Source organism: Odocoileus virginianus, chromosome 28 (assembly GCF_023699985.2).
Source record: "Odocoileus virginianus isolate 20LAN1187 ecotype Illinois chromosome 28, Ovbor_1.2, whole genome shotgun sequence".
NCBI classification, from domain to species: Eukaryota; Metazoa; Chordata; class Mammalia; order Artiodactyla; family Cervidae; genus Odocoileus; species Odocoileus virginianus.
Window position 1 is genome coordinate 38,424,943 of NC_069701.1, and position 27,536 is coordinate 38,452,478.

At 57.4% G+C, this 27,536-nt stretch overlaps 3 protein-coding genes across 6 annotated transcripts; 1 reads left to right on the plus strand and 2 right to left on the minus strand.

The window, feature by feature from the left end:
* Positions 1–1,775: 1,775 nt before the first annotated feature.
* ZDHHC24 (zinc finger DHHC-type containing 24) lies at positions 1,776–8,210 on the minus strand. Of its 2 annotated transcripts, none has more exons than XM_020906530.2 (3): positions 7,845–8,210; positions 6,383–6,660; positions 1,776–2,383 (listed from the first exon to the last, which is right to left on the minus strand). In XM_020906530.2, the coding sequence occupies exons 1-3, from the start codon at positions 8,123–8,125 to the stop codon at positions 2,088–2,090; spliced, it is 855 nt and encodes a 284-aa protein (XP_020762189.1). In that variant the 5' UTR covers positions 8,126–8,210; the 3' UTR covers positions 1,776–2,087. The 2 variants fall into 2 exon arrangements, with proteins under 2 accessions (XP_020762189.1, XP_070313779.1); XM_070457678.1 differs by lacking the exon at positions 7,845–8,210 and adding an exon at positions 7,643–7,822.
* Positions 8,211–9,075: 865 nt separating this feature from the next.
* ACTN3 (actinin alpha 3) lies at positions 9,076–20,821 on the plus strand. Of its 2 annotated transcripts, XM_020906529.2 has the most exons (21): positions 9,082–9,246; positions 12,703–12,817; positions 12,980–13,099; positions 13,398–13,484; positions 13,576–13,663; positions 14,142–14,220; positions 14,302–14,383; positions 15,113–15,198; positions 15,499–15,591; positions 16,019–16,249; positions 16,372–16,519; positions 16,925–17,075; positions 17,622–17,730; positions 17,826–17,966; positions 18,223–18,405; positions 18,855–18,989; positions 19,084–19,263; positions 19,525–19,671; positions 19,768–19,833; positions 20,288–20,446; positions 20,533–20,821. In XM_020906529.2, the coding sequence occupies exons 1-21, from the start codon at positions 9,097–9,099 to the stop codon at positions 20,689–20,691; spliced, it is 2,709 nt and encodes a 902-aa protein (XP_020762188.1). In that variant the 5' UTR covers positions 9,082–9,096; the 3' UTR covers positions 20,692–20,821. The 2 variants fall into 2 exon arrangements, with proteins under 2 accessions (XP_020762187.2, XP_020762188.1); XM_020906528.2 differs by having other exon boundaries at positions 9,076–9,246; positions 19,525–19,833.
* A 138-nt stretch (positions 20,822–20,959) lies between these two features.
* On the minus strand, positions 20,960–26,334 carry CTSF (cathepsin F). 2 transcript variants are annotated; one of them, XM_020906532.2, is made up of 14 exons: positions 25,999–26,334; positions 25,691–25,789; positions 25,287–25,371; positions 25,137–25,198; positions 24,933–25,008; positions 23,920–24,030; positions 23,655–23,800; positions 23,470–23,566; positions 23,310–23,390; positions 22,474–22,593; positions 22,320–22,384; positions 21,967–22,057; positions 21,546–21,604; positions 20,960–21,466 (listed from the first exon to the last, which is right to left on the minus strand). In XM_020906532.2, the coding sequence occupies exons 1-14, from the start codon at positions 26,209–26,211 to the stop codon at positions 21,392–21,394; spliced, it is 1,380 nt and encodes a 459-aa protein (XP_020762191.2). In that variant the 5' UTR covers positions 26,212–26,334; the 3' UTR covers positions 20,960–21,391. The 2 variants fall into 2 exon arrangements, with proteins under 2 accessions (XP_020762191.2, XP_020762190.2); XM_020906531.2 differs by having other exon boundaries at positions 23,920–24,033; positions 25,999–26,333.
* Between the last annotated feature and the right edge of the window lie 1,202 nt (positions 26,335–27,536).

The following is a 27,536-nucleotide window of genomic DNA, read 5'->3' on the forward strand; positions in this document are numbered from 1 at the left end:
ATCAGTGGGACAAAAGAGAAAAATAAATTGTATATTCGATGGATTACTATACAGCAAGCAAAAGGAATGCCTTAGAGCTACACATATTAATTTGGGTAAATCTCAGAAACATGGTATTAAAAGAAAAAGCAAATTGCAGTAAAATAAACATGGTGTAGCTTCATTTATATAAAAGAAACATGCAAAACATCTATAATAAATCACAGAGCAAGCAAGGGAATGATTCAGACAGCAGTGTTTCTTTCCTCTACCAGGGAGAGGTACAGCAGGGACTAGAAAGGAAAGGGTATCCACGTGCACTGGAAGCGCGGAGTCTTAACCGCTGGACTGCCAGGGAAGTCTAGGTATCCATTTCTGAAGTGGGGGTGGGGAGGGTGTTCTTTAAATATTTCCTTGCATCTCTTCACTGTTTAATTCAAAACCAAACAAAACAAGAAAAGATTCTAGAGGATGGGGATAAAGCAGAGAAGGAAACGGGAAGTCTGCCAGAGCTTATGTACAAAGAGACAGCTACAGCAAGTTCCTAATATACAGTTAAGTAGTAATAGTGCATGCCGTTTAAAAAAGCAAAGTCCTAGCAGCTCAAACCTTCACGGGCGTGGGCAGAGCCTTGGGCTTCTCTGAGGGTTCTTGGAAGGCAACCTGCCATGTCATTGGAGGGCTACCCCCTGCCTCAGCAGCATTTGTAGATTTTAACTCAACCCCACTTTTGGTCCAGCCCCTCACCCCCACCCTCCCCAGTTCCCCCAAGACACAAAAGCCCACACCTCCACCGCAGTGGGGTAGCTGCTTGGCTGCAAGGGGTCAGCTGGGTCCTGGGGGGAGGGACAGTCTAGCTGCTCCTCACAGAGACCTTAAATCAGTCCCTCTTGTCAGCCCCAAACCTAGCCTTTCATGGTGCTGGTGGAACTCCAGAGCTTCTGCACGGCTTGGGGTCAGGGGTTGGGGGTTTGGTGGCCTCTTGGCCCCTCCTTCGGGGAACACTTAATTGCAGCGTCTGGTTCTCTAGGAGAGTAAATGAGCCTCTATCCATTTTTCATCTCTCAAGATGCTGTCAGGTTCTTTGGTCTACTGCTGTCTCCCTATTTTCTCTTTGTAAATTTATATCATTTTTCATTTCTTTACTATCATTTCAGACTTTAAGAGGAAACAAGTAAACTCACATAGCTAAACTTGCCACATGTAACGGGAAGTGTCTACTCACTACATTTAAATAAGTGTTTAACCAGGAGCTCCCGAAGAGGCCAGAGAGGAGGAGCTTAGCCATCTCGGCCCCATCCTGCACCGATGCTTGAACGTCCCTCCCCCCCACCACCCCGATTTCTCTGCCTTGATTTTTTTTGGTCAGGCAAAAAAGGGTGAAGTACAGAGTGCAAAGATCTGGGTTCATAACTGGACTCCTCCATTTACTACCCCATGAAATCTTATTACATCACCTCTCAGAGCATTAACGTTCTTGACTGGCACAATTGCTGCCCAGGGTACTGGATTAGCTGGAGACAAGTTCAGTGAGGTTGTGGCTGCTGACAAACTCCTCACTATAAAGCACTCAACCTGGGGAAGAAGTGTGGGTTCTCATACCTGGACCACTACATTCTGTCTTAGCCTGCTGTACCCCGACTCCCCAGCCCCCCTGCCCTAAGGCCACAGGAGGCAGAGCTCTGGATCCTCACACCCTCAGGCATTTTGTGGTTCCCAGGCTTGACAGTCAAAGAAAACAAAAACAGCAGCCCGGGCCACGGAGGAGGACCAAAAACCCACAAAGCTGGAGGGAGTTCCAGAACCAAGTGGGCACTTTATTAACCTGGCAATGGGGCGACCAGGCAGGCCGAGCAGCCCCTTGCCAGACCTTTCACAGTCCTCGGGGGCCACTGACAGAGGCTGAATCGCAGGGCCCAAGCCCTGGACCCTAGGAGTCCAAGCTGGGCATGGGCAAGCCCAAGGGTGGTGATGGGAGTTGCTGAAAGCAGGCATCAAGTACCAGCCTGCCTCCCTCTGAGGCTGGGGGCGGGGGTGGGCCTGAAATGAGTTACAAGTCCCCTCTCCTCGCCGTGTGCGGCTTGTTCAAGCTCAGGCGCTTCCTGGAGTCAGGAAGCCATGAGTCCCACGTCGGCTGCGGTCTGGAAGGTGATCCCGTCCCCCGGCAACGGGGAGGCCAGGAAGGGCCAGAGCCAGACGAGGGCCCAGCGGGGCCCCAGAGCTGCCTGCAGGTTGTGGCAGGGGCCCAGGTCGTACACGTGCTGGCCCCGAGCCCACTCCCACGTGGTCTGGCCCCTGAGCAGCAGCATCCCGTGGAAGAGCAGCCCGGCCCCGCACAGCAGCGCACCCGCCACGCACGTGTCAGTCACGAAGGCCAGGGCGAACTGTGCCAAGGACACTCTGCCTGCAGGGGGAGAGCAGAGGGTAAGGGAGCAGCAGCAGGCCCAGCCTCCCAGAGCCTGGCCCCTGCCCTCCTCCCGTCCCCTCCTCTGCCACGGAGCAGGGCGCATTCTTCTGCTCAGCAACCTGCAGTCACTGCTCCCTGGCCAGCTTGTGCTGGCTAACGGGAACACACTGGTGAACTGGGCACACACAGCCCCCTGCTCTAGACACAACCTTCACTCCTGCACCACACCCATGTGAGCACCCCCCACGAATGCCAGGCTCGCATCTCCAGTCTCAGGGAACTCACAAGAGATTCAAGAGATCATGTCTCAGTTACTTAATGACAGGCAGCTGTGATGGGTGTGATGCCAGAAAAAGCATCCTGGACCATCCTCATCTGTAACAGGTAGTAAGTATCAGCTGAACCAGTGAACTGCAAGATGCCGTGAAATGTTTTGCCAAGTGAGAGAAGTCCAACACAAAAGGTCATGTATTATATGGTGCCATTTATATGAAATGTCCCAAATAGGCAAATCCATGGAGACAGAAGATCAGTGGTTGCCAGGGGCTGGGGGCACTCGAGGGTGGGGGATGGGGAGTGACTGCTTAAGGGGTAGAGGCTTTCTTTTGGGGGCAATGAAAACGGTCTGGAATTAGACAGTGGTGATGGCTGGACTACACTGTGAGTATACTAGAGACAACTGAATTGTGCACTTGAAAATGGTTAAAATTAAGAGTTTCATGCTATGTGAATTAAAAAAGAGCTGGCTTCACTTTTCACCTGAAATTATCACAACATTGGTAATCGGCTATACCTCAATACAAAATAAAAAGTTCAAAAAAAAAAGAAAGCTGGGCTTCTCTGGTGGCTCAGTGGTAAAGAATCCACCTGCCAGTGCAGGGTTCGATTCCTGGTCCGGGAAGATCCCGCATGTCAAGGAGCAACTCAGCCTGTGTGCCACAACTATTGAGCCTGTGTTCTAGAACCTGGGCGCTGCAACGACTGAAGTTTGTACACTCTAGAGCCCTTGCTCTGAAACAAGAGAAGCTACTGCAGTGAGAAGCCCGCACTGCAACTAGAGAGTTGTCCCTGCTCACCACAACTAGAGAAAGCCTGCAGAGGCAAAGAAGACCCAATGCAGCCAAAAACAATGAATGAATGAATGAAAATGCAAAAATTAGTTTATATAAAAAAGCCTATGGTGGGGGTGGGGAGATGACATGCAAACTTATTAAGAGGCTCAGGGAAATAAACTTCATCTGTTTTGAGAGAGTTGTCTATTTCGGGTGGTGTCTGAAGTTTGCCTTTTCATACCGTTCATGGGGTTCTCAGGCAAGAATGCTGAAGCGGCTCACCGTTCCCTTCTGCAGTGGACCACGTTTTGTCAAACCAGTCAATCCTAAAGGAAATCAACTCTGAATATTCATTAAAAGGACTGATGCTGAAGCTGAAGCTCCAATAGTTTGGCCACCTGATGGGAAGATGTGACTCACTGGAAAAGACCCTGATACTGGGAAAGATTGAAGGCAGTAGGAGAAGGGGACAACAAAGGATGAGATGGTTGGATTGCATCATTGACTTAATGGACCTGAGTTTGAGCAAACTCCAGAAGATAGTGAAGGACAGGGAAGCCTGGTGTACTGTAGTCTATGGGGTTGCAAAGAGCTGGGACACGACTGAATGACTGAACAACAACTGAAAGTTGAGGAGGTATTTGCTAGGTGAAGAGAGGAGAAAATACTCTGTTTGAAGGTCCTGAGGCAGGATGGAGAGATGTCTGCAAGACAAGTGAATGGATGGTTCTGGAAGCTCAGGAGAGAAGCCCAGCTTGGATGTGCAGATTTGTGAGTGGTTGGTACTCAGGTGGTTCTGAGACCCAGTAGAGTGTGTAGGGAGATGAGAACGGTGCCTCAGCCAGGAAACCAGGTCTTTGGGGACCAGAGAGAGGGAAACCAGAAAGGAAGGAGGAAACTCAAAGTACAAGCTGTCAGTGACGTCCAGGTAGAGTCCTTTCAGGAGGTGGAAGGCCATCAGTGGTACGAAGCTGAAAGGTCTCATGAAGCAAGAAGAGAACTCAGAAGGCTCCTCTGGGTTTCATGGAGACAGAGGCCAGGGGACTGTGGCAGTGTTGAAGAATGGGTGGGGGCAGGAGCCAGTTTGGAACAGGGGTGGGGAGAGGCAAGGAAAAGTAGTCTCTGAGCCCAGCCAAGTTCTTTGACTTGGCAGCTAATGGAAGAGCCAGAAAGCGTGAGCTGGAGGAGGAGGACATGGGATGACAGAGGCCTGGTACCAGCTGGAAAACCCAAAGGAGGCCCAGGGAGGCAGCCTGGAGTGGCCGGAGGAGAGGCAACCCACAGTGTGAGGCCTCTGAGCAGGGAGAAGGGGCTGGGTACCCAGGGAAGTTGGGGCAGTCAGCTTCTGCCCTGCGACAGGACAGCCAATTCTGAACTACTTTTCTCTGTGATGGGTTTTTAAGAGAGATGGGGGTTTGGAGGACAGGAAAGTGGGAAGGTTTGAGCTGCAGTGGAGGACAACCAGGAACTACTGAGGGTCTGCTGAGGTCAGCAGCCGTGAATGTGACAAGTATCAGCTGTCACGAAGGACCAGGCATGTCTGGCAGCTCTAAGGAGACACAAGGGCAGACACAGAGGAGCCAGGAAGGCACAATGGAAGGAAGATGGAGCTGAGAGGCCAGAGATGCTGCAGGAGGTTGGTGGAAATGAGGGCGGTGAAGTGGCAGGTGCTGATGGACAGAAAGGTGAGGCCCAGGAGCTCCTGTCACAGAGTAAAGAGTGAGCTGGGTAGGAGAGGAGGTGGGAGCAGAGAAGGGGTGGCTGATGGGGTGATTTGGGAGGTGACACATTTTGGATTCTGATGGACTGGGGTGGGATGTGGGAGGAGAAGATAAGAAATTGGGCCATCAGAGCCATTCACCCAGACTTCTGGATGCCGATGCACTCAACAAGGCCCAGGGCTGAGAGAGATGTGGTGATGGACTGTCTTCAGTGACTGTGGGGAGCAAGTGGGAAACCGTGGATGACCAAGGGGGGTCATTCGTTCAGAGAGGAGCAGCTGAGGGCTTGAGTGTCCATGGAGGCAGGGAGGTCACCGAGGAGAGCAGTGCAGGAAGCCAGGGTCAGCAGAGGAAGGCCCTGACAACCCACTGGGCCTCCTCCCAAGGTCTCCCCTGGGCCGCAAGGAGGGGGTCCTGGGGACAGAGCTGGGTCTGGACAGGATAAGGAGACACACTCGCTGTTCGGAGTGGTCCGGAAGTTTAGTAACTGCAGGACAAGGTTACAGAGAGGACTGTGGACAGCTCAGGAGGAAGGGGTTGGGGAGAGGAATCCCAAAGCATCACGGGGGGCAGAGGACAAAGTATGAAAAGCCAGTGGGGTTTCTGTTTTCGGTGGTGTCGGAGGAGAGTGTGTTCATCCAGAACACAGCCTCTCAAGCAGCCTCCTGATCCAAGATGTCCCCTCCCAACTTCCAAACACTGGACCTCCGCCTGCCTGTAACCTTCACTGGCTCCCCACTGCCCAGCCAAGTGAGGACCATCTCCTCACGTCACATTCAAGGCCCTCCATCACCCAGTCCTCATCTACATCCTAGCCTTAATCCTCACGTTTCCCTCCAAATGTCTTCCCTGCTCTCAACCTCCAAGTCTGTGTTCACACTACTTCTCTAGGTCTGAATGCCACCTCCCTACTGAGAATACTCCCTCACCATCCCATCTGCCCCGCCCAGTGAAATCCCACCAGTCTTTCCTCCTCTGATTCTCTCAGCCAGAGCTCTGTACCTGTGTCCAGGCCCTGTGATTTACCAGACTGCACACCCACGTGAATACCCAGCTGCCCCTGCCTCCTGAAACCGACCTTGGGACTGGGTCCCTAGGGCACTACCTGGAGAACCCGCCAGGAATCCCCTCGCCCACCAGGATGTGCCTCGGCCTCTGTGGGGAGGTTCCCCGGCCCCCGCCCCCCCATACACACACACTCCCCCGCATCCAGGGCTCCCCACCTGTGAGCAACATGAGCCAGGGCAGCAGGAGCAGGGCGGCGGTATGGAGGGGTGTGTGGGCTCGCAGCAGGGCCGACAGGGCCGGGCCCAGCAGCACAGAGGCATGCAGCAGGACACCCGCGCCGTGGAGCAGGAGACACAGGAAGGGCCGGTAGTTGCGGAAGCCCACGCAGCGGCCCAGCAGGCGGCAGTGGTGGTCCCGGCGGAGGATGCAGATGCGGCAGGCAGAACAGTGCCCGCTGCGCGGCGGCACCTGGCTTTGGCACTGGTAGCAGTAACTGCGGGAAGGAACCACAGGATCAGTCCCTCCAGAAGCTCGGAGAGCCCCTCATGGTGCCTGGATCAGCCCCTGAGCCCATCCTGGGGAACCAGGCACAGCCCCTGCCCTTGCTAAGCCTCAGGTTCTTCACGGGGGAGTAAATGCAGGCTGAACACCACTTCCCAAGCCTTTCCACTTCTCGCACAGCAGGTCTGACAACGCCAGTCCTGAGGTCTTTGGCTGGTTTCTAACATCCAGGAGCAAACTTTTGTCCTCCACTGTTACCAGCTTAGTCCAAGTCACCATGAACTCTGCCCTGAATTATTGCAACAGCCTCTTAACTGGTCTCCCTGATTCCACCTTTATCCCCTCTACTGTAGTCTCGCCCCAGCAGCCAGACTGATCCTTTAAAAAGCTAAGGGGAATTCCCTGGCAATCCGGCGGCTAGGACTCCTCACTTGCATTGCTGAGGGTCTGTGTTTGATCCCTGGTCCAGGAAGTAAAATCCCACAAGCCTGACAGCGAGACCAAGGAAAAGAAATAATAAAATAAAATCTAAATCATATGCCTCCTCTGCTCAAAACCTTGAGATGGCTCTCCATTTCACTTCTGGTAAAAAGCAAAGTCTTCAAAGTCTGTTTACAAAGTCTTTATATCTCCACACTTTCTTCTCCCCCCGCACACCACCTCAGCCACACTGGCTGTCTTGCTGTTCCCAAAACATGCTGGGCACACAACCGCCTCAGAGCCTTTGCATCACCTGTCCCTTCTGCCTGGCACATTCTTCCCCCAGATGAATATGGCTAACTCTCCCTTCGCCTTTAAGTCTTTCCTCAAACGCCACCTTCTCTATGAAGCCTACCTTGACCACCCTATTTGAGACTGCACTCTTTCTGTTTCCTGACCACCAACACCTTCTAACATTCTACGTTATTTATTTACGACCCTGAAGTTTATCATCTGCCCTCCCCCACTAAAATCAGGAATACGTTTTATTGTACCTCCAGTGCCTGGAATAGTACCCTGCACATAATAATGTGCTCAATAATATTCGTAAGTGAATGAATGAAACTTGTTCTGCCTTCTGGCTGTAAAAGAATTCTCTGGCTCTAACAAGCGGCTCAAACATCTTCAGGTCCTAGGGCCCTCCCCCTGCGCCAAGCTCCCGCTTCTCCCCCGCGCCAGATCCCGAGCCCCACTCACGCCCAGCCCTGGCCCAGACCACGGCCGGCCAGCATCACACCCCGGATGCTGGGGTCCGAGCGCAGGAAGAGCCCCACGTTGCCCAGTAGGTTGAGCAGCTGGAAGGCTGCCAGCGCAACCTGCAGGGTCCGGGCCAAGGGTCCCAACGGAGGTGGCCCGGGGCCCAGCACTAACACGTAAGCTAGCTCCAGGCCCACCGCCGCAGCCCAAAGCGCGGTGAGCACGAGGGGCAGCCGCGCGGGAGCGGCCTCCGCGGTCCCTACCGCCCAGGGCTGCCCCATGGCCCACTAGCGGTAGGGCCCCCCGCTAGTACCCCGCCGCTTCCGTATTGAGGCAGGGATAGTGGCAAACAGACGTCTGCTACAACCAATAGAAGCTCGGAAGAGGCGCGTGAGCGCTCCGGTTCACTGGGCGGGCCCACAGGTACGGAGATGTAATTGGACGGCCGAACAAGCCAAAGAGATGCTTGGAATCTCGTTGGCGCTGGAACCGGGTAGGGCAGCGCGGTTATATCTCCGCCCCTCCGGAGACGCCCCGCCCCTCCCGCGGACGCCCCGCCCCTCCCGCGGACGCCCCGCCCCTCCCGCGGCCACCGGGCAAGCTGGCCGAGGTGGCCAGCAAGCCAGGATTGAGTTGCAGCCTTGGTGGCGTCGGGGATTCCCGGCTCAGCACATTCCCCCTCTTCCCCCAGTAGCCCTGATATTAATAGCCCTGCCTCGGCCCATCCAGCTGGCTTGGAATCCCTCTTCATGCTCGAGTGTCTCCCTTCATCACCCCAGAAAACATTCAAACAGCTCGGCGCCTCGGTGTTTCTGACTGTGAAATGGGAATAGTGGTCCCTGTTTCCCACCACCGCGGCTCAGGAAAAGGGTCAGGAGGAGATCCAAAAGACAGCTTCCAGAGTGGTCTGCCGCCACGATTATCCTCGTCATCTTCGTTGTACATATGGGGAAAGACTCAGAGAGGGCCCGTGGCTTTCTCAAAGTCACACAGCGCCCAAGCGGCGGAGCCAGAATGCGAACCCTGGATCTCCGCCACGGGATCTATCCCAGAGCCTCAAAATTCGGCAGTCTCTTAGCCCCAGGACAATCTCCTGCCTGGTCCCGACCCGAGCGCCCTCGCCCCCATCCGGCCCCACCCTCCTCCCCCATATTTAGCGCGAATCCGATCCGGGGCTGGGCCAGGCGCTACTTAACGCGGCCCCCGTGTTCTGGAGCGCGCCGAGCAGAGCGGAGCCAGAAGCCCGAACAAGATGATGATGGTTCTGCAGCCCGAGGGTCTGGGGACCGGGGAGGGGCCCTTCGCGGGCGGCGGCCGCGGGGGCGGCGAGTACATGGAACAGGAGGAGGACTGGGACCGCGACCTACTGTTGGACCCGGCCTGGGAGAAGCAGCAGCGGAAAGTGAGTGCTAGCCCATTTCCTGATGGCAAAACTGAGGCCTGAGAAACAAGGCGGTTTGTTCTTGGCATCTCAGTAGGTCAGGGGCAAGAGCCTGTCTTAACCCTCAGTGCCACTTCCTAGCCTGGGCTCTGGCCATCAATCCTGTGCTGTCCACCAGAGCCCAAGGAGAGGGCTGGGGACCCTCTTAAGGGGTTTAGGATGACAAGAAGGATTTCTGGGATCTCGATCTCCACCTCCCAAGGGTTCATTCACCTGGGCCCACTTTTCTAAAGAATATGGTTTGGGCAAAGCCCTGGAGATCCAAGTTTGGGTGGGGTGGGGTTAGGAAAAATCAATCTTTCTCCACACCCACCCCCCGCCTTTTCTGAAATATTCCCAGACCCCACCTGAGGACTTGCAGCTAGGCAACTAGTGAACTTAAGAGTATGGGGGAAGTGGTAGACTTCCAGATTTCCTACCCACCCTCGCTATATTCTGTCCAGCATGATGTCCACGGTCACTCTATCTCAATTGTCAAGTGAGGAAACTGAGGCTAAGGTAGGACCCACATCATATACTGTCAGAAAACAGTCCCCCCCCCAGGCAACCTGAGGGTCTTTGCCCATTGTTTGTCCCTCCCCCATTCTTTCCCAAGACACCCCTCCCCACCCCAAGGGCCCTGAATCTGCTGAAAAGGCCACAAGGTCGGGGAGGAGGGGAGCCCTGGGTTCCTTTTCGCGGTAGGTAACCTGACTCTTGGGCCAGATGGACACTTTGTGCTGAGGCAGCGCCTTGGAGGAGCTGAGAGGGCAGCTGCTGCCCAGGTCCAGCCTTGTAGGGCACTCAGGCCTCCCCTCCCCGATCTATTTTCACTCCTAGACTTTCCCAGATGGAGGGGGCAGGACACCTGGGGACCCAGAAGAGAAAGTGATCTGGGCCTGGAGTGAGGAAATGCTGGGGAGTGGCAGGCTGGGGGTAGGGGGGCACTGTGAGGTCATTAGACTCATCACTTGCCAACAGCGTGTGACCCCAGGAAAGGGTGGGGAACAGGGGTGCTCGGTGGAATTTGCAGGATTTAGAGAATCCCGGATTTAGAATCAGAGCACTTCCGCTGAGTTAGATGACAGGAGGTGACCCCAGGGGCTGGGAGGCTCAGCTGACACGGCTAGGGTGCGCCGGGTGATCTGCCTCCCCCCAGGCTCCTTCTGCACCTGTCTCCAAGCAGGGCTGTGGTCCTCGGGTCCAGCAGTCTCCCAGTGATGTCATCCCTGCCCTGGCTCCCGCTGCCACCTGCTCTGCAACTCCGCTCCCCACCCCACCCCCGCCCACCCAGGCCTCTCCCAGATCAGGTTCACAGGCCCCTCATAAGACACAGGCTAGTCTGTACCTCGCTTTCTTCAAAGTATCAGGAACATCCTTCCAAACCAATTTACAGCCACCCACTTCATCCACTTACTCAGTGATTGCACCCATGTAGATGCTTTGTAAATTCATTAGTGTTCCCTGAAGTTGGATAAGCCAGTTGTTTCTCAACCAGCAGTGTTTATTACAATGTAATGAACATCTCTGTGCTCAACTTTAGCCCCACCCCATCCCTGCTTCTCCTCCATATCTTAGAGCACTCCTGCCTCCTCCCATCTGACACCAGAGTCCTCTTTATTCAACCTCATTTGAAAACAGTTGTTTAATATTTCTTAGGGAGGTCCTGGTATGTGCCAGGCACTGTGTCAGGTGTCAGAAATTCAGCAGGGGATGAAATAAAGCCCCTGCTTCAGAGAGCTTAGAATCTAGCAAGGACAAATGTTTCCATTTCACCCCCTCGCTCCTACCCGTCCCACTCACTGACACCCTCCCTCACCCTGGTCTCAGTCGCCACCTCCTCACTTTTCCCTTCTACTCTGCCAAGCCATTCTCTGCAACCAGAATGAACTTTCTAAAACCCAGTTCTGCCCCTCTCCCTCCCCGTTGCCTTGAGGATCAAGTTCACACTCCCTGGCTTAGCACTCAAGATCCTGCATGACCTGGCCTCTGCCACCCCTCCGGCCCGCCTCTCACCTCTTATACCCCAACATCCCAGAGCGGTGCCCAGATGGCTGTAGCCCCACAATCCTAGCAACTGTTTCTCATCACCAAGCCCTGCGGCCACCCCTGCCTAGAATGCCCTTGCCCGTCCTTCCCTGCCTGAGTAACTCTTGCTCTTCCATCACAGTTCTGATCAGTTACTCACTTTCCCCAAGAGGTTTGAAGAACACCTGATTTAAAGAATACATCCCCTAAGCTCCTCAATGCTAGTCTCTCCCAGCACTTCACAGGCCCACAGGACTCTTTGATTGACTGAGTTCCTTTAGGGCAGGAACCAAATCTCATTAAAAGTCATGTTTGTCCTATGAGGGAATCTGCTTCCTCCACTATGGAGGCCTCCCCAGACCTGCCTTTCCCACTGCCCTGTCTGTGCCCAGAGCATCTGAGACTCCAGGGCAGGAAGGAACTACAGAGAATCCACCAGCGCTCTCCTGTGCTCGGGGCGGCATCGAGCAGTGCTCAGCACCCACTTATACACTTGAGGGAAAGAATTCCAACTTCCTTCCTTGGGGTGTCTGCTCTGGGGGGCGGGGGGGGATGGGAGGGGGAAATGCTTTGAATCCCAGGATCCTGCAAGATCAGGGGAGGAAGAACCTGAGACATCATTGACTCTGAACTCGAATTGTACAGAGATGGAGCCGAGGAGAGGGCGAGGGGCACATCCCAGGTCACAGTAGCTCAGCTGGGGTGGGAGTCTGAGTATGGATTCTACCAAGGACTGCCAGCTGAGGGCAGAATCCGGGGCCTGAGGCCTTGGGAGGCTGTAGAAACTTGTACACCAGGCTCTAGGTCACTGCCATCCCCCAAAGGCACGCAGCATATATCACCCCTCCCATCTCAGACAGAGGCTGAGGCTGAAGCACGCCCTGGCCGGAGAGGGCGGGCAGTCTCCTCCAGAAACTAGGTCAGGCTGTGCCTCAGTGTCCCGCTGTTCCTCGAGGGCCTGCAAAGCTCGAGCAGCCTCATGGGCCGCTTGGGGGCCAATTCACAATAGCCTTAGGAGGTCAGTGGGGCTGAGACGATAATAACACAGATGCACAGTCCCTCGGACCAAACCTTCCAAGCCATCTGTGCTGCGACCTGAAACATTTCAGATTTTAGTAAGGCAGTGTCCCTGGTGTCTCAGGGGGCCCCACACTGGCTGGAGACTGGCCAAAGCTCTTGTTGTGCTGGCAGCATCCACACTGGGATCTGAAGGGGCCCCAGACCCCATTTCTCCCCATTTCCAAGAGAATTAAAGCTCAGAGAGGGACAGGGGCTGGCCCCAGATGCACAGCAAGTGAGTGGCTGAGCCAGAACTTGCATCCAAGGCCTCGGGCTCTGAGATCTACCCTGACCAAGGAGCCAGTGCCCTGTCCTCAGCACTAGGGTCTGAGCGCTGTCCTCTGCCCCCAGACCTTCACTGCCTGGTGCAACTCGCACCTGCGCAAGGCTGGCACCCAGATCGAGAACATCGAGGAGGATTTCCGCAATGGCCTCAAACTCATGTTGCTCCTGGAGGTCATTTCAGGTGAGGGGTGCAAATCAGTGCACAGGGACCCCAGGACCCAGGGGAACCCAGAGTGCCAGCCGAGTGCTGGAGGGGACGTGCCGAGGGAGGGGGAAGTTTGAGGACCGTGTCTTCAGCTTCCTCTCATGTCCTTTGACCCTTGATCTCTCCTCTCACACCCAGGAGAAAGGCTGCCCAGGCCAGACAAAGGCAAGATGCGCTTCCACAAGATCGCCAATGTCAACAAGGCCCTGGATTTCATTGCCAGCAAGGGGGTGAAGCTGGTGTCCATCGGTGCTGAAGGTGAGGAGGTGGCAGGAGGCGGCTAGCAGGGGCTAGGGGTGCGGTTCCTCATCTCAACCACGGGGACAACCATCCGCTCCTCACAGGAGTGACTGTAAGGAGCAAAGGTACCCACAGTGCTGGCACAGGCCCTGGCACCCAGGAGGTGTTCAGTGAATCCTTGAAGTAAAATGATTGAGCATCTACCTAGTCGGTGCCTGCCTTGGAATGCAGACAAGGGCCAGAAGGCAAGGCAGGGGGGAGGGGGGCTGAGGCCTGGTGGTCAGGTGGAGCATGTCCCCACCGCCCCACCCGGCAGAGATTGTTGACGGGAACCTGAAGATGACCCTGGGCATGATCTGGACCATCATCCTTCGCTTCGCCATCCAGGACATCTCTGTGGAAGGTGAGTGGCAGGGAGGTGGGGAAGATGAGGGCAAGGGCAGGCCTCAACCCCGACCCCTCCCCAAACAACACTCATCCCCATCCTCACTCAGAAACCTCGGCCAAGGAAGGCTTGCTCCTGTGGTGTCAGCGGAAGACGGCGCCGTACCGCAACGTCAACGTGCAGAACTTCCACACCAGGTCTGTCTGCTGGTCAGCATGTGGGGTGTCTGCTGGGGTCTGGGCCAGAGAGCTGGAGTCTGGCCCAGGAGAACCAGGGAGGGGAGAGGTCACAGCCAAGTTCCTGCAACAGGGTCTGAAAATGGCAGGACTCAGTCAATGTTGAACTGAATCCAGGAGGGTGAGGGGGAATTCCTAGAAGAGGGAGCACCGGAGACATCCCAGGAAGGGTGTTCCAGCCAGAGAGAACCTTGTGAGCAAAGACCCAGAGGCCAAAAAATCCTAGAAAGTGGTGTAGCGTAAGCCCAGGGTGAGGGACTCATGATGAGCTTGGAGGAAATGGTCCATGGCTGGTAATCAGGGCCTTAAATGCCAAGCATGGTATTAGAACCTGACTCCATTTCACAGATGAGGCCATCCAGATAGGAGGGCTCCTGGGACTAGGGTAGGGCAGGGCCCCAGCCTGACCCCAGGCCTGACCCTCCTTCTCTCTGTCCAGCTGGAAGGATGGGCTGGCCCTCTGCGCTCTCATCCACCGACACCGCCCTGACCTCATTGACTACGCCAAACTGCGCAAGGTAGGCCCCCCCAGTCCCAGCCCCGACTCCCCAGTCTCTGTCCCAGATGACCTTTCACCTCTCTCCCCTCACATCACCTAGGACGACCCCATCGGCAACCTGAACACCGCCTTCGAGGTGGCCGAGAAGTACCTGGACATCCCTAAGATGCTGGATGCAGAAGGTAAGAGGAAGCCTCGCCCGCGTGAGGACTCCACTTCTGCACCAGGCTGCAGCATCCTACCTCTGCCTCTTTGTCCCGGCTCCTCCCTCCTCCCGGGATGCTCCGCCCCCCAACCTGCTCCCTGGGCAGAGCCCTTCCTGCCAACAGGCCCCGTCTCCAGGAGTCCTTATCCGGTCCCCTGTCCCTCTCATCCAGTGGAACCAGCCCCTCCCGCCTCGGCCCTTGTGTAATGGCTCCGCCCTCACATCCCAGTTACCTGGGTCACTTGGCGGCATGGCGGTCACTCATCCTGGGAGCTCCTCTGGGGCATCCTGCCTCCTGTCCCTATGCCTCCAAAGGCTTTAGCAGTTGAACCAGCAGACCTTTTCGGGGTACTTACTGTGCCTGGTACCCTGGCTGTGAACTTGCGGGAAGCCCAGCCAGCCAGGCAGACAGAGGCGTGGCCTGTTTAGAGACAGCAGGCAGGGACACTGGCAGTTCATGAGGGCTACAGGGTCTGCTCACTCAGCCACGCCCTCCTGCTGTCCTCACCCCACCGAGGGGGAGGTCGCTGGGCCCTGAGGTGATCCGAGAAGGCTCCAGGGAAGAGCTGGGTTTGGGGCAGCTGGTGGCCATGACTGGATGTCTCTGCCCTTTCCCATCCCGAGGGAGCTCTTTGCCTGGGTGGGGGCATAAGCCCACTCCCCACTCGTGGCTTTGCCCAACTGACACCTGGCTGCCACTCCCCAGACATCGTGAACACCCCAAAGCCCGATGAGAAGGCCATCATGACCTACGTCTCCTGCTTCTACCATGCCTTCGCGGGGGCGGAGCAGGTAAGGGGCTCAGTGGTTGCCACCTGGGCTGGGTATGTGGCCCAGGGGCCCACCCTTGGCAGCCCCTCAACATTTGGAGGTGCCAGGCCCCACGGGGACACCACTGTCCCAGCAGCACATACTCGATCCCTGGGGCACTCAGACACAGAGGCCTCTGGCCTAGAAGCTCCCTCCTCACCCTACAAGGCATGCGGCCCTCATCCTATCGGTATGCATGGACACAGGGTTTAGGGATTGCAGAGGGAGTCTGGGTCGGGTGTCCTGTTCTAACACCAGCCTTTCTGCCCACTCCCACCGAAGGCAGAGACAGCTGCCAACAGGATCTGCAAGGTGCTGGCCGTGAACCAGGAGAATGAGAAGCTGATGGAGGAGTATGAGAAACTGGCCAGTGAGGTAAGACTGGGGCCACAGAGGGCCTCCCCTGCCCCTCCCTTGCTCCCCCATCCCAGCCCTGCTGCTCCTCCCATCCCAGCTGACCCCCAGTCTGGACTACAGAGCCTCCCTCTCCTCAGAGTAGCCTTGCCTCCTCCAGCCTCCTGCTGCCATCTTTACCTGCCTCCTGCCCCGTTCTGCCCATCCAGGCTCCTGCCACCCACTCATTCATTCATTCAGTCACTCATCTCTAGACAGTCTCACGGCCCTTTGCTCTGGGCCAACTACACTGGCCCCTAATCCTCTGACTAGTGGGGACCCCCTCCCCACCGCCGCCCCACTCAAGAACTGGTCTGTTGGCCACAGCCTGGGCGTGGCTGGAGACAGGTAGGCAAGGTGAGCAGGCCCGCTCAGCCCTCTGTGCTCTGCCCCTGCCTGTACCCCGCAGCTGCTGGAATGGATCCGCCGGACTGTGCCGTGGCTGGAGAACCGCGTGGGCGAGCCCAGCATGAGCGCCATGCAGCGCAAGCTGGAGGACTTCCGGGACTACCGGCGCCTGCACAAGCCACCCCGCGTGCAGGAGAAGTGCCAGCTGGAGATTAACTTCAACACGCTGCAGACCAAGCTGCGGCTGAGCCACCGGCCGGCCTTCATGCCGTCCGAGGGCAAGCTGGTCTCGGTGAGCCAGGCGGTGGGGAGAGGGGGACCCCCGGGCCTGCCCGCATCCCCTTGGACTCTCTGTTCCCGTCTGTATAATGGGTGAACCATGATGGAGGGCGCCTCTCTCTGCTTGGCCCGCAGGACATTGCCAACGCATGGCGGGGCCTGGAGCAAGTAGAGAAGGGCTATGAGGACTGGCTGCTCTCCGAGATCCGGCGCCTACAGCGGCTGCAGCACCTGGCAGAGAAGTTCCAGCAGAAGGCCTCCCTGCATGAAGCCTGGACCCGGGGTAGGTGGCTCTGGGGCCTGAATGTGTCCTGTGCAGATTGGGGGGAGGCTGGTGGGAGGTGTACGGGGTCCTGATAGAAGGCACGGGTAGGGTTCTGCAAGGAAGCTGGAGGCCTGTTTTATAGTCCCTTTTTGCAACCAAATAATACTGGAAGGGAACCAAGGGCCACTCCAGATCATGTAAGCTCGGGGACCCTGACGTCACTGAGGAACCATGCCCTGGAGCCGGAGCTTCCCTTCACTTTATCGTACTGGCGTCTCAGAGCAGACCGCTAGGTGCAGGCTGGGCAGGAGTGATCACCTACGTTCACGGATGGGGAATCTCCAGTGTCACACACGGGCCTCGGACCCCCTGCTCCTGCGTAGCCGCCCCTGGGTGACCCGAGCCGGGCTTCTCTCCACGCAGGAAAGGAGGAGATGCTGAGCCAGAGGGACTACGAGACGGCTTCGCTGCAGGAGGTGCGGGCCTTGCTGCGGCGCCATGAGGCCTTCGAGAGCGACCTGGCGGCGCACCAGGACCGCGTGGAGCACATCGCCGCACTGGCCCAGGAGCTCAAGTAGGCATGGAGTCCGCTGGGGCCCACCCCGGTGTGGTGGTGGTAGGGGGGTAACGCCCCCACCTGGCCCCGCCCCTCGGCCTCGGGCCCCGCCCCCTCGGCCTCGGGCCCCGCCCCTGCTCCCAAAGCCCTGCAGACCTTTCACTCTTCAATAACCCCGCCTTGGTACCCCTGTCCTTCCCAGCACCTCTTGCTCTGCCCTCCTTCTGTAACCCTGTCCCCTAAGCTGACGTTTCCTTGCAGCTTTGGGCCGGCCAGGCCGTCACCACAGCCTTGGCCTCCTGCCACCTCCTGTAAACCTGTCCAGGAAACTCCAGGCCCCGCCCCTCCTCCCAAACTTTTCCAGGGACTGGAGCTGAGGACCCCCTTCTCCTAGGCACCCACTGGGAAGGCCCTGCTCTAGGAAAGCCCTGTTTCACCCCCATCTACCCTGGCTCCTTTATGCCTTCACCACCCCTGGGCCCAGAGTCCAGCCCCCCGAGGGACAGTCAGGCAGAAATCTGGGCTGGAATCTGGCTCCACAGACACCCTCCGTCCCGTCCCCAGTGAGCTGGACTACCACGAGGCAGCCTCGGTGAACAGCCGCTGCCAGGCCATCTGCGACCAGTGGGACAACCTGGGCACGCTGACCCAGAAGAGGCGGGATGCACTAGAGGTGAAGCTGGGGACCCGGGGGTGAAGGCTGGACGCTGGAGGAGGGTGAGGGGCCTGCTGGGCGGGCTGCTGACTGGCCATCCCTGTGGCCCCCAGCGGATGGAGAAGCTCCTGGAGACCATCGATCAGCTGCAGCTGGAGTTTGCCCGGCGGGCAGCGCCCTTCAACAACTGGCTGGACGGCGCCGTGGAGGACCTGCAGGACGTGTGGCTGGTGCACTCGGTGGAGGAGACCCAGGTGGGTGCAGGGGCTCCAGGTGTGCCAGGGTTCGATGGAATGACAAGGAAGTGGCCTGTCTTCTGTCGGCCACCCCTTTGGGCTCCTGGGGAATGGGGGGCCAGAGGAGAAGCCCAGTTCTAGAATGCCGGGAGTCAGGAGGCCTGGGTTCTCTGGCCAGTGCTGCCCTGGCTGCCGGTGAATGGCCCCCTGGCCATCCTTTGTTGCCTGCGGGAGGTAGGGGCGCTGGTTGATGCTTCCTGCCTGTCGTCCCCAGAGCTTGGTGACAGCACATGACCAGTTCAAGGCAACACTGCCTGAGGCCGACCGAGAGAGGGGTGCCATCCTGGGCATCCAGGGTGAGATCCAGAAGATCTGCCAAACGTACGGACTACGGCCCAGCTCCACCAACCCGTACATCGCCCTCACCCCGCAGGACATCAACACCAAGTGGGACACGGTCAGTGCCACCAGTGGCCTTTCCCCGCCTCCCTCCTGTGTAGACGCCTTCTAAACCACCCTGAGAATCTCAGGTGTCCTGAGACATGGAGAATCAAGTCTGTCTCCGGATCTGTGGTCTGCCACAGATTCTACATGGTGCTGGACAGGTCGCCTTGCCTGACTTGGCCTTCTCTGTAAAATGGCCATAACAGCATTTTCCTGTTGGGCCTGATTGAAGCATAATTAGCTCTGGTGTGGGGGCCAGACTGTTGTACAGAACAATCTAAGTTCGTTAAGAGTGTCGGCATGGGCCCTCATTTATAGCCAGGAAATGAGCAGAGAGGCTGTGTGACCTGCTCAGAGCTTGCCCCCTCCCCAGAGCCCTTGGCTCAGGGTAAGGAGCCCTGTGAGGGGCTGGAGCCCTCCCCTCACTCCCAAGCTGCCCCTGACACCACCACCCTCCTCCAGGTCCGAAAGCTGGTACCCAGCCGTGACCAGATGCTTCAGGAGGAGCTAACGCGGCAGCAGGTAAACGAGAGGCTCCGGCGGCAGTTTGCAGCCCAGGCCAACGCCATCGGGCCCTGGATCCAGGGGAAGGTGGAGGTAAGGCTTGGATCAGGGAGCCAACCTGGGAGAGGGGGACCAGGGGCTGGGCCACCGGGGGCTGGAAGCCCTCATGTGCCCGGTCCCCCTGTAGGAAGTGGGGCGCCTGGCCGCGGGGATGGCCGGCTCTCTGGAGGAGCAGATGGCGGGCCTGCGACAGCAGGAGCAGAATATCATCAACTACAAGAGCAACATCGACCGGCTGGAGGGGGACCACCAGCTGCTGCAGGAGAGTCTGGTGTTTGACAACAAGCACACCGTCTACAGCATGGAGGTGGGGCCACGGCGATTAGGACTGCAGGGAAGGCAGTGCTGCGGGGAAGCCTGGGGTGGCCATGGCTGGTTGATCAGTATGTAATAAATCATCAAACTTTATGGCAGGAAGGGCTGCTGGATGTCACTCAGTGGAACCTCCCAGTGGGGCCCAGCAAGGGGGAGGACTTGGCCAGGGTCAGATGGTGAATTGGGGGTGGAGCCAGAGTTCATGGCCAGGCACTGGCCGCCCACTGACCCGGACTGTCTCCTGCTTTCACAGCACATCCGCGTGGGCTGGGAGCAGCTGCTCACCTCCATTGCCCGCACCATCAATGAGGTGGAGAACCAGGTACTGACCCGAGATGCCAAGGGCCTGAGTCAGGAGCAGCTCAACGAGTTCCGGGCATCCTTCAACCACTTTGACCGGGTCAGCAGGGGCCTTGTCCTGTGGGGTAGTGGACCTGGGGGCTGGCCGGGGGGTGGGGATTGGGGCTGGAGCCTGACATCCACTCCTCAACTACAGAAGCGGAATGGCATGATGGAGCCTGACGACTTCCGGGCCTGCCTCATCTCCATGGGCTACGACCTGGTGAGTGTCCTCCAGCCCTGTCCTGGGGTCCCCTCCGTGGCCTCTCCTACATACTGATCACCCACTGTGTCCCTCCCACCTTCACACCTTCATTTCCTCCTCATCCACCTCCTGGGGCTGGTGAGAATTACCCCATTTCCTAGGGGCGCAGCTACCAAAATTCCGAGGTAAATTAATTTGTGTGACTCCAGAGCCTGAGCTTGCAACATATCCACATCAGAGAGAGAGCACTACAAGGGCGTGGGGAAGAGGTCAGGAGCAGGGCATTGCCACGGGCAGGAAGTAGAGCTCACCCCAGTGGAAAGGATTTTCCAGAGCCAGAGCTAAGGCTGCAGTGGACCGTCTACGGAGAAAGGGGGCCGCCTTGTCACTGGGGTCGTCAAGCCAGGGGGACACCATGAGCCCTCCTGGCTTAAGCACCCCTGGGCTCAGTGTCCGGCCTCTAACCCTGCAGGGGGAAGTGGAGTTCGCTCGCATCATGACCATGGTGGACCCCAACGCAGCCGGGGTCGTGACCTTCCAGGCCTTCATCGACTTTATGACCCGAGAGACAGCTGAGACGGACACGGCTGAGCAGGTTGTGGCCTCGTTCAAGATCCTTGCGGGAGACAAGGTGAGTCCCTGGCAGGGGTGGAGGGAGCTGGTGGGTGGGGGGCGGGGACTGGGACCTGGGGGCCCTCAAACCCTCTTCTCCCCCAGAACTACATCACCGCCGAGGAGCTGCGGCGGGAACTCCCGGCGGAGCAGGCCGAGTACTGCATCCGCCGCATGGCACCCTACAAGGGGGCCGGGGCTCCAGCTGGAGCCCTGGACTACGTGGCCTTCTCCAGTGCCCTCTACGGGGAGAGTGACCTCTGACCTTGACCCCCGAGCCTCCCTACTCAAGTCCAAAGAGAGGGTGTTCCCTCTAGCTGATCCTACCCATCCCTTGGAGCCAGAGCCACAGAGCCGAGTATTTATCAATAAAGATCCATCGTGGACCCCTCTCCATCTCCGACTGATTCCTAAGGCAGAAGCTTGGGCCCTCAGGTTTCTGGGCAGGATCAGCTGCCCCACGCTGACCCTCCAGGGGTTCCCCAGCACCCCTCCTGGCCCTCAGGGTCTGAGCATTCACACCACACTGGGGTCCAGGACACCTCTTTATTGTGTTAGAAAAGGTCGGTGACAAGTTTCTCTAGATGTGGAAAGCAACATGGTCCCCCAATCCAGGGGAACCAGAAAGTTTACAGCTTTAGAGGAAAACCGGGGCGGGAAGACATAGCCTGCTGAGGACAGAGCTGGCTTTAAGACCAGAGTGTTTTCTTCCCACCTGCTCCTTACCCGAGCCCAGGGTTCTTGCCCCAGCTTCGGCTGCCAAGACATCATCCTTCACCCCAGTCCTCCTAGCTATCACCATTCAGCAAAGGTGCTGCTGGGGAACTTCAGGGTGGGAGTGGGGGGAGGGCCTGTGTCCTGTGGCCTTTGCTCACCCTGGGGTCCCCGGTGCCCGTCCCTAGGCCAGCTCTGCCTCCTGGGGAGGGGCCGTTCTGGCCCACACCAGATCCTGCGCTAGTGCGCCTCAGTCTATCACCGCTGAGCTGGCCATGATGTTCACGCCACAGGCCCCAGAGCCACGGTGCAAGTAGTAGTAACCCTGCGGGGAGGGGGCGTCGGTGAGGGCGCCAAGGCAGGATGGGGGCTGGAGGGCTGGGGGCCAAGCAGGCAAGACTCACCTCCTCTCCCCAATCAGTGCCCCAGCTGTTCTTGATGGCCCAGAAGGGAGTGGCAGAGCCTGGGGGGCGGGCAGTGTGGAGCACAGGGAGAGTCAGGGACCCCCGAGTCTCCAGCCAGGGCCCCAGGCACTGGGCACTCTTCACGTGTTTGCTGTGGGCCTACTGGGCGACAGGTACTAGGGGAAGAGCAAAAGGCAAGACAGGCCCACCTACCATGCTCCCAGAAACCAGGAGCGGCTCTAGGGCTTGGAGAAGACACCCACCCATCCACAACTGCTCACACCTCCCACCCCCTTGGCTCTCCCATTCACAGAGAGGATGGGTGATCCTGCCTGGTCCACAGCCTGAGGCAGCGGGTAGGACAAGGTTCCTGAGATGCTGTGACCCAGGCTGGATGGGCATAGGGGCGAGCGGAACTCACGGTTGCCATAGCCCACGAGCAGCACGGCGTGGTCGATGAGCCAAGGACTGCAGAGGGGGCGCAGGGGGTGGGAGATCCCGTGGCGGTAGAACTGAGGGGGGAGAATAAGAGCAGGGGGGGCCAACATGCTGCAATTACTGCAGCCCGAGCGCCTAGAGCCCGTGCTCCGCAACAAGAGAAGCCACGGCAACGGGAAGTCCGCGCGCTGCAGCTAGAGAAAAGCCTACACAGCGACGAAGACCCAGCACAGCCAAAAATAAATAAATGATTAAAAGTAAAGTAGGGGCCAGCTCCGAGAAGTAGGGGAGGAGTCAGCAAGAGCCGGAGCCGGAGCAACAAGGCTGGGGCCCTACCTGCATGCCAAAGGCGTTGATGGCAACGGAGATGGGGCCGTTCTTGGCCAGCCAGGCCGCCAGCTCTGAGACAGGGGAGGGCCAGTGTCAGGGGGCACCCAGGCCCTAGCCCCCCGCCCCCCAGGCCTCTCCTCACCCCCCCGCCCTCCCTTACTTTGCTCATTCTTGCTCAGCTCCACTGAGTCATTGATGTAGACCTTGGCCTTCTCTGCAGAGAAGCTGCAGGTCTGCAAGCGGCCTCGGTAGCTGTAGTCGTCCTCTGTCTCCAGCCCTCCTGGGATTGTGGGGAAGGGGGCCGGCAGATCAGAAGTTAGAGGAAAGGTGGGCCCTACTCACCATACTCATCTGCTCCCGGCCAGGGGCTGTGCTGAGCCCCTCGTACACAAGGCCTCGTGTTTTCCATCTACCCCAGGCCACAGGCCATCCTCTCTGAAGGGGACCTCTTTCTCGAGATGGCTCAGCTGAGGCCCACAGGCATGGGGCAGCCTCCAGTGAGATATGTGGCACAAAGGGAACCCAGCTCCCAATTTCTGAGTCCTGACTCCCCACAGCATTCCTAGGACTCCTGATCTTGGCTTACTTGTCCTGCCCTGACCGTTTGCTCCCAATCTGGCCCAGACCCCTGCCAGGCTCCCTCCCCAGTCTTTGTATGGAACTGCCAGGTTAGGGCGGGGAGGTGTGCTGCTCCTGGGTTCAGCAGCACTACAGGCCTCCAAGCAGTGAAAACAGCAAGACCCCTGCTCTGCACCGGGAACTTGACACACCTTCCCCTCACTTGACCCTCAAGGCAATCCTATCAAGTGGGTGCAAGGAGGCCCATTTCACAGGTGAGACAAGTGAGGCTCTGAAAGAGCTGACCTGCCCAAGGTCTTCAGCCAGTTAGAGGTCAGCATTAAGACTTGAACCCAGTTCACAGGACTGTCTCCCACCCTCACAAAGTGACTTCTGGGGGAGGGAGCTGTGCTCCTGACGCCCCTCCTGAATGCGTACCCAGATTCCTTATGGCAGAGTAGGCGTTAGAGGGCAGGCCGCCCAGGCAGGCCTTGTCAGTCTTGTCACAGTCCACAAGCTCTAGGAGACAGAAGGCTGGTCCCGAGGAGCCCTCCAGAGGGGCTGGGCTGGGGACAGGGGGGCACAGCGGGATGCTCACCCTGCTCAGAGAGGGAGAGCAGGGTCCCCCGTTTGAGAAACCACTGGCCCTCCACGTTGCCTGTGACTGAGAAGGCCCAGCAGGAGCCGCACATGCCCTGCAAGAGACGGGCAGAGTCAGGGCTGGGTCCCTTCCAAAGGCCAGTGCAGCCCGCGTATCCCACCCTCGCTTCTTCGGGGTCCGACCTGGTCCTTGACAACGGTGACAGCCCCCTTCTTCCTCCAGTCCCACTGAGGCGGAGGAACAGTGGTGACGGGCTGGGCCAGGCGCATGTTCCTGCCAGGCGCATCTTTCAGGAGGGGGTTTAGGTAGATGGTGCGGAACTCCTCCTCTGTGGACAAAGGTGGGCGGGGGTGGGAAAAGAGTATTCAAAGCCAGTCCTACCCAGGGGCCTTGGGAGCAGGCCCTGTCTCTTCCAGGCACTGTGAGGGCTCTGGCCACCACCCCTACCTGTCAGATCACTGAACTTGGTGACCCCATACTGAGCTGTGCCACGGTCCAGGGCCTGGATCTTCTGCGCTCGCACCATGTTATTGGCAAAGACGGACATGCGCCAACTGGCTTCTGAGGACCAACGAGCAGAAGTGAGGCTTGAGCCCCAGGCAGACTATAAAGGAGAAATGCTTGGGGATAAGAGGCAGAGGTCTCCATGGGGAACAGTGGACTCTGGATCAGGTCTGAAGCTTATTTCAAGAAGGGCAGGGGATGACCCTGTGGTCCAGTGGCTAAGACTCCACACTACCAAGAAGGAGGCCTGCATTCAATCCCTGGTCAGGGAACTAAATCCCATATTCCACACCCGAAAGATCCTGCGTGCTGCAACTAAGACCCGGTGCAGCCAGGTCTTTATTATTTATAATACTTAAATTATTATAATTTAATATTTAATTATTTTGTAAATTTTTATTTATAAAATGTTTACTGTTAAATATTTATAATATTTGATATTATAAATATATGTTATTATATTTATTATCAATATATTATATGTTAATTATTTATATTATTTATATAATATTTATTTATTATTAATAAAAATAAATATAATTTTAAAAAGAGAGGAGAGCAGAACCCTGAAATGGGTGTCAGGACCAGATCTGCAAGTGATAAGAGTGAGGCTAAAATAGGGTGATGACTCCCCAGGTATGAAAGGAGAACTAAAATGGGCTCCAAAGACAGAAGGTCATGGGAAAAGGCCACCAAGCCAGAGGTCCTCCAGCAGAGAAAACCTGGCCTTTGCCCCATCCCACTCTACCCAGAATGATAGAGACCTATGGTTTCTGACCAGGAAGATCAGACGGGAGAAGTGCCAGCTACCCAAGGTGACTGCCAAGTCCTGAGAGGCTAAACAAGAACCTGGGGGGACTTGGGGGTCTCTCTGCCCTTCCCCAACACTAAGGTGCCAAGTCGGGGGAGAGGTCCTGATCTGATCGGGACACGTCCAGCCAAGGCTAGGGCCTCACCTTCCTTCGACTCATATGTCCGGTTATAGGTGGTGACAAAGTCCTTGAAGATCGAAGCCATCTTCACAGAAAAGTCCTGGAAAGGCAGAGAGAGGGAGTCTTCACAAGTCCTTCTCAGACAGATATGGGAGCCCCAGGCCAGGGTGGAGGGAAGATAGTGAACGTAAGGCCGCAGCCAGCTCCCCAGACAGACAGGCTCCTCACCTGGGGGAGGGGATCCCTATTCAGCAGTGGAAGGAATGAACTGAAAGTCTCATTTTTGTCATCTGGAGAGAGTTGGAAGAGAGAAGCAGGGCTGAACCTTGAGTGAAGTCTGACCTGAACCATCCCAGCACCCCTGGGCGCTCCCGGCACCTGTGCTCTTGGTATCCACTGGGCCACAGTCCCGCCTCAGTAGCATGTGTTTCCCTAGCTCGTCTAGGACTTCGAAGCTGCAGAGCTGCAGGAAGAGGAAGGAGGAAGCCAGTCAGGGGGCTGCGAGGAGAGCAAGGCCTTTGGCAAGATGGAGCTGGAGAGTCCTCAGATGAGGACCATCTCAAGGCAATCTCGCCCACAGTGGGGAGCGAGACACCGTCCGGGAGCCAGCATCCAGACTCCCGCCCTTTTATAGCATCTTGGTCTCTGACCTTCCAGGCCTAGGTAGTGTCGGGGTGAGGTAGATGAGGCCTCAGATCCCGCCCCCTTGACTTGACAGATCGTCCCAACTACAGCCAGATTCGACCTGGAGGCAAGGGAATGGCAGGAACCCCATCACTCACCAGAGTCTTCTTGGACACCGGGAGCTGACACACCGTGGGGTCGTTGCAGGGAGGCTCCACCAGGGTCGCCTTCAGAGAATACAGGGACCCCCGGCCCGCCTGGACGGAAGGGCGGGTGAGTGGCAGCACGGCCACCCTCTCCTCTGTCCAGCCTTTATGGGGCCCGCAGCCCCACCGTGCCCCCTTCCCCCTTCCCCATCACTATTAGTCCAACGTCCCCGCCCCAAGTCACGCCCAAAGTTCCCAACCCTCGGGCTAGAGCCCGGCTCACCGCGGACCCAGGAGCCCCACCCCAAGCGCGTCCTCACCCGGCGGACGCGACCGCGCACTGCCCCCAGCGCGGCCCGCGTCCCGGCAGCCCGGCCGCGGTTGTACATCTCCAGGGCGAAGCGGACGGGCTCCCGCAGCTCCGGGGACGCCAGCTCCCAGGCCTGCGCGCCGGCCGCCTGAGGCTTGCTGGAGGCCGGAGCGGCGGCCGGGAGCAGCCCCAGCAGCAACAGCAGCTGCAGCCAGGGTGCCATGGCGAGGGCGAAGCTGGCGGCCCGGACTCACGCACGGACAGATGCGCGGACCAACCGACGGGGCGGAGCAGCCCGCGGCTGGGGGGCCCTAGTCCTCCCCCAGCTCCGGGGCCGCGGGGCGCCGGCCAATGGGCGCCGGCCGGGGGCGCCTGCGCGCTCGCTTATTTACGCCAGGCACGTGGGTGCGCTGGCTGTGCAAGACGGGCGGGACCCAGTTTCGACCCATAGGCAATCTTGCAAAACCAGCGTGATCTGGGGTGACGTGGCCCGATCCCCGACCTTGAGGTGATCTTCTTAGGTCTGGGAACTGCTGTTTGAGGAGGGGAAACGATACTGACCGGAGAATAAAAACAACTACCACTTATTGCATACTTATTTATGATGCAGGTTATATGCCCTCTCCCTTTAATCTTTGTAGCAATCCTGTGAAGTAATAAATGTTATTATCCCCATTTAGTAATTGAGGAAATATAGGTTTAGAGAGACTAAGTGGCTTGTCAAGCATCTGCTAAGTGAAAGGGCTGGACTTAAACGTAGGGAGTGGACTTCAGAGCTTGAGCTCACAGCTCCATCACCTCTTTGAGGCCTGTCTTCTCATCAGCAGAATGGCAGCTAATATTCCCTGGACTGGCAGTGTCACAGGCTGTTGCGCAGATCGAGCACAAAGATGTCAACAGTGCACAGGGTTCTTTGGTTCCTTCAGGCATTCACCGCTGTGTTCTAGGGCGTAGCAACAGAAAGCATGAGCAGATAAGCCAGGCGTAATGCTTCCTGCTAGCAGCTCACAGTCTAGCGGAGAGACAGATGAGAAAAAGGAATTTTCCTCCAAGGTGTTACCAACTGTGGGAGAAGAAACAGAGAAGAGAGCTTTTGGCAACCCGCTCCAATTTTCTTGTCTGGGAAATCTCATGGACAGAGGAGCCTGGAGGGCTACAGTCCATGGGATTGCAAGGAGTGGGACAGGACTGAGCGACTAACACTTTCACTTCCAAGACCCTTCAGGCTCCAGTCAGGCCTTGGACCTTATCCTGTGTTGTGCACTTGACACTCCAGTGACACTCTATTTGCAGAAATTCAAGCTCTTGCACACCCTGGAACCTTCACACTGCTCAAACTCCTAGATGCCTCGCTGCTCTCAGTTTAGAGGACAACTTCTCAGGAAGGCTTTCCTGACCCACGCCCATTGCCCCTGACTAAGCTCAACACCACTGTTTCTGTACTCCTAGACTCCTAGCCCCGTGAACTTCTTCCTTCTGAAAGATCTAAAGCTGAATGAATTAAAAACAAGAATTTCTTAGGCCCAGCAGAAGCAGTGAGACTTTTCT

What these genes read in the sequence shown, in the direction of transcription:
- ZDHHC24 (XM_020906530.2), bottom strand. Translation starts at nt 8,125, where the DNA reads ATGGGGCAGCCCTGGGCGGTAGGGACCGCGGAGGCCGCTCCCGCGCGG. An exon ending in GGTCTGGGCCAGGGCTGGGC is followed by an intron (nt 6,661 to 7,844) that starts GTGAGTGGGGCT and finishes TCCTTCCCGCAG; the next exon opens with TTACTGCTACCAGTGCCAAA. An exon ending in CTGGCTCATGTTGCTCACAG is followed by an intron (nt 2,384 to 6,382) that starts GTGGGGAGCCCT and finishes CTCCCCCTGCAG; the next exon opens with GCAGAGTGTCCTTGGCACAG.
- ACTN3 (XM_020906528.2), top strand. Translation starts at nt 9,097, where the DNA reads ATGATGATGGTTCTGCAGCCCGAGGGTCTGGGGACCGGGGAGGGGCCC. An exon ending in CCGAGGGCAAGCTGGTCTCG is followed by an intron (nt 16,250 to 16,371) that starts GTGAGCCAGGCG and finishes CTTGGCCCGCAG; the next exon opens with GACATTGCCAACGCATGGCG. An exon ending in GCATGAAGCCTGGACCCGGG is followed by an intron (nt 16,520 to 16,924) that starts GTAGGTGGCTCT and finishes CTCTCCACGCAG; the next exon opens with GAAAGGAGGAGATGCTGAGC.
- CTSF (XM_020906531.2), bottom strand. Translation starts at nt 26,211, where the DNA reads ATGGCACCCTGGCTGCAGCTGCTGTTGCTGCTGGGGCTGCTCCCGGCC. An exon ending in GCTCTCCCTCTCTGAGCAGG is followed by an intron (nt 23,391 to 23,469) that starts GTGAGCATCCCG and finishes TCTGTCTCCTAG; the next exon opens with AGCTTGTGGACTGTGACAAG. An exon ending in CTCTGCCATAAGGAATCTGG is followed by an intron (nt 22,594 to 23,309) that starts GTACGCATTCAG and finishes CCACAATCCCAG; the next exon opens with GAGGGCTGGAGACAGAGGAC.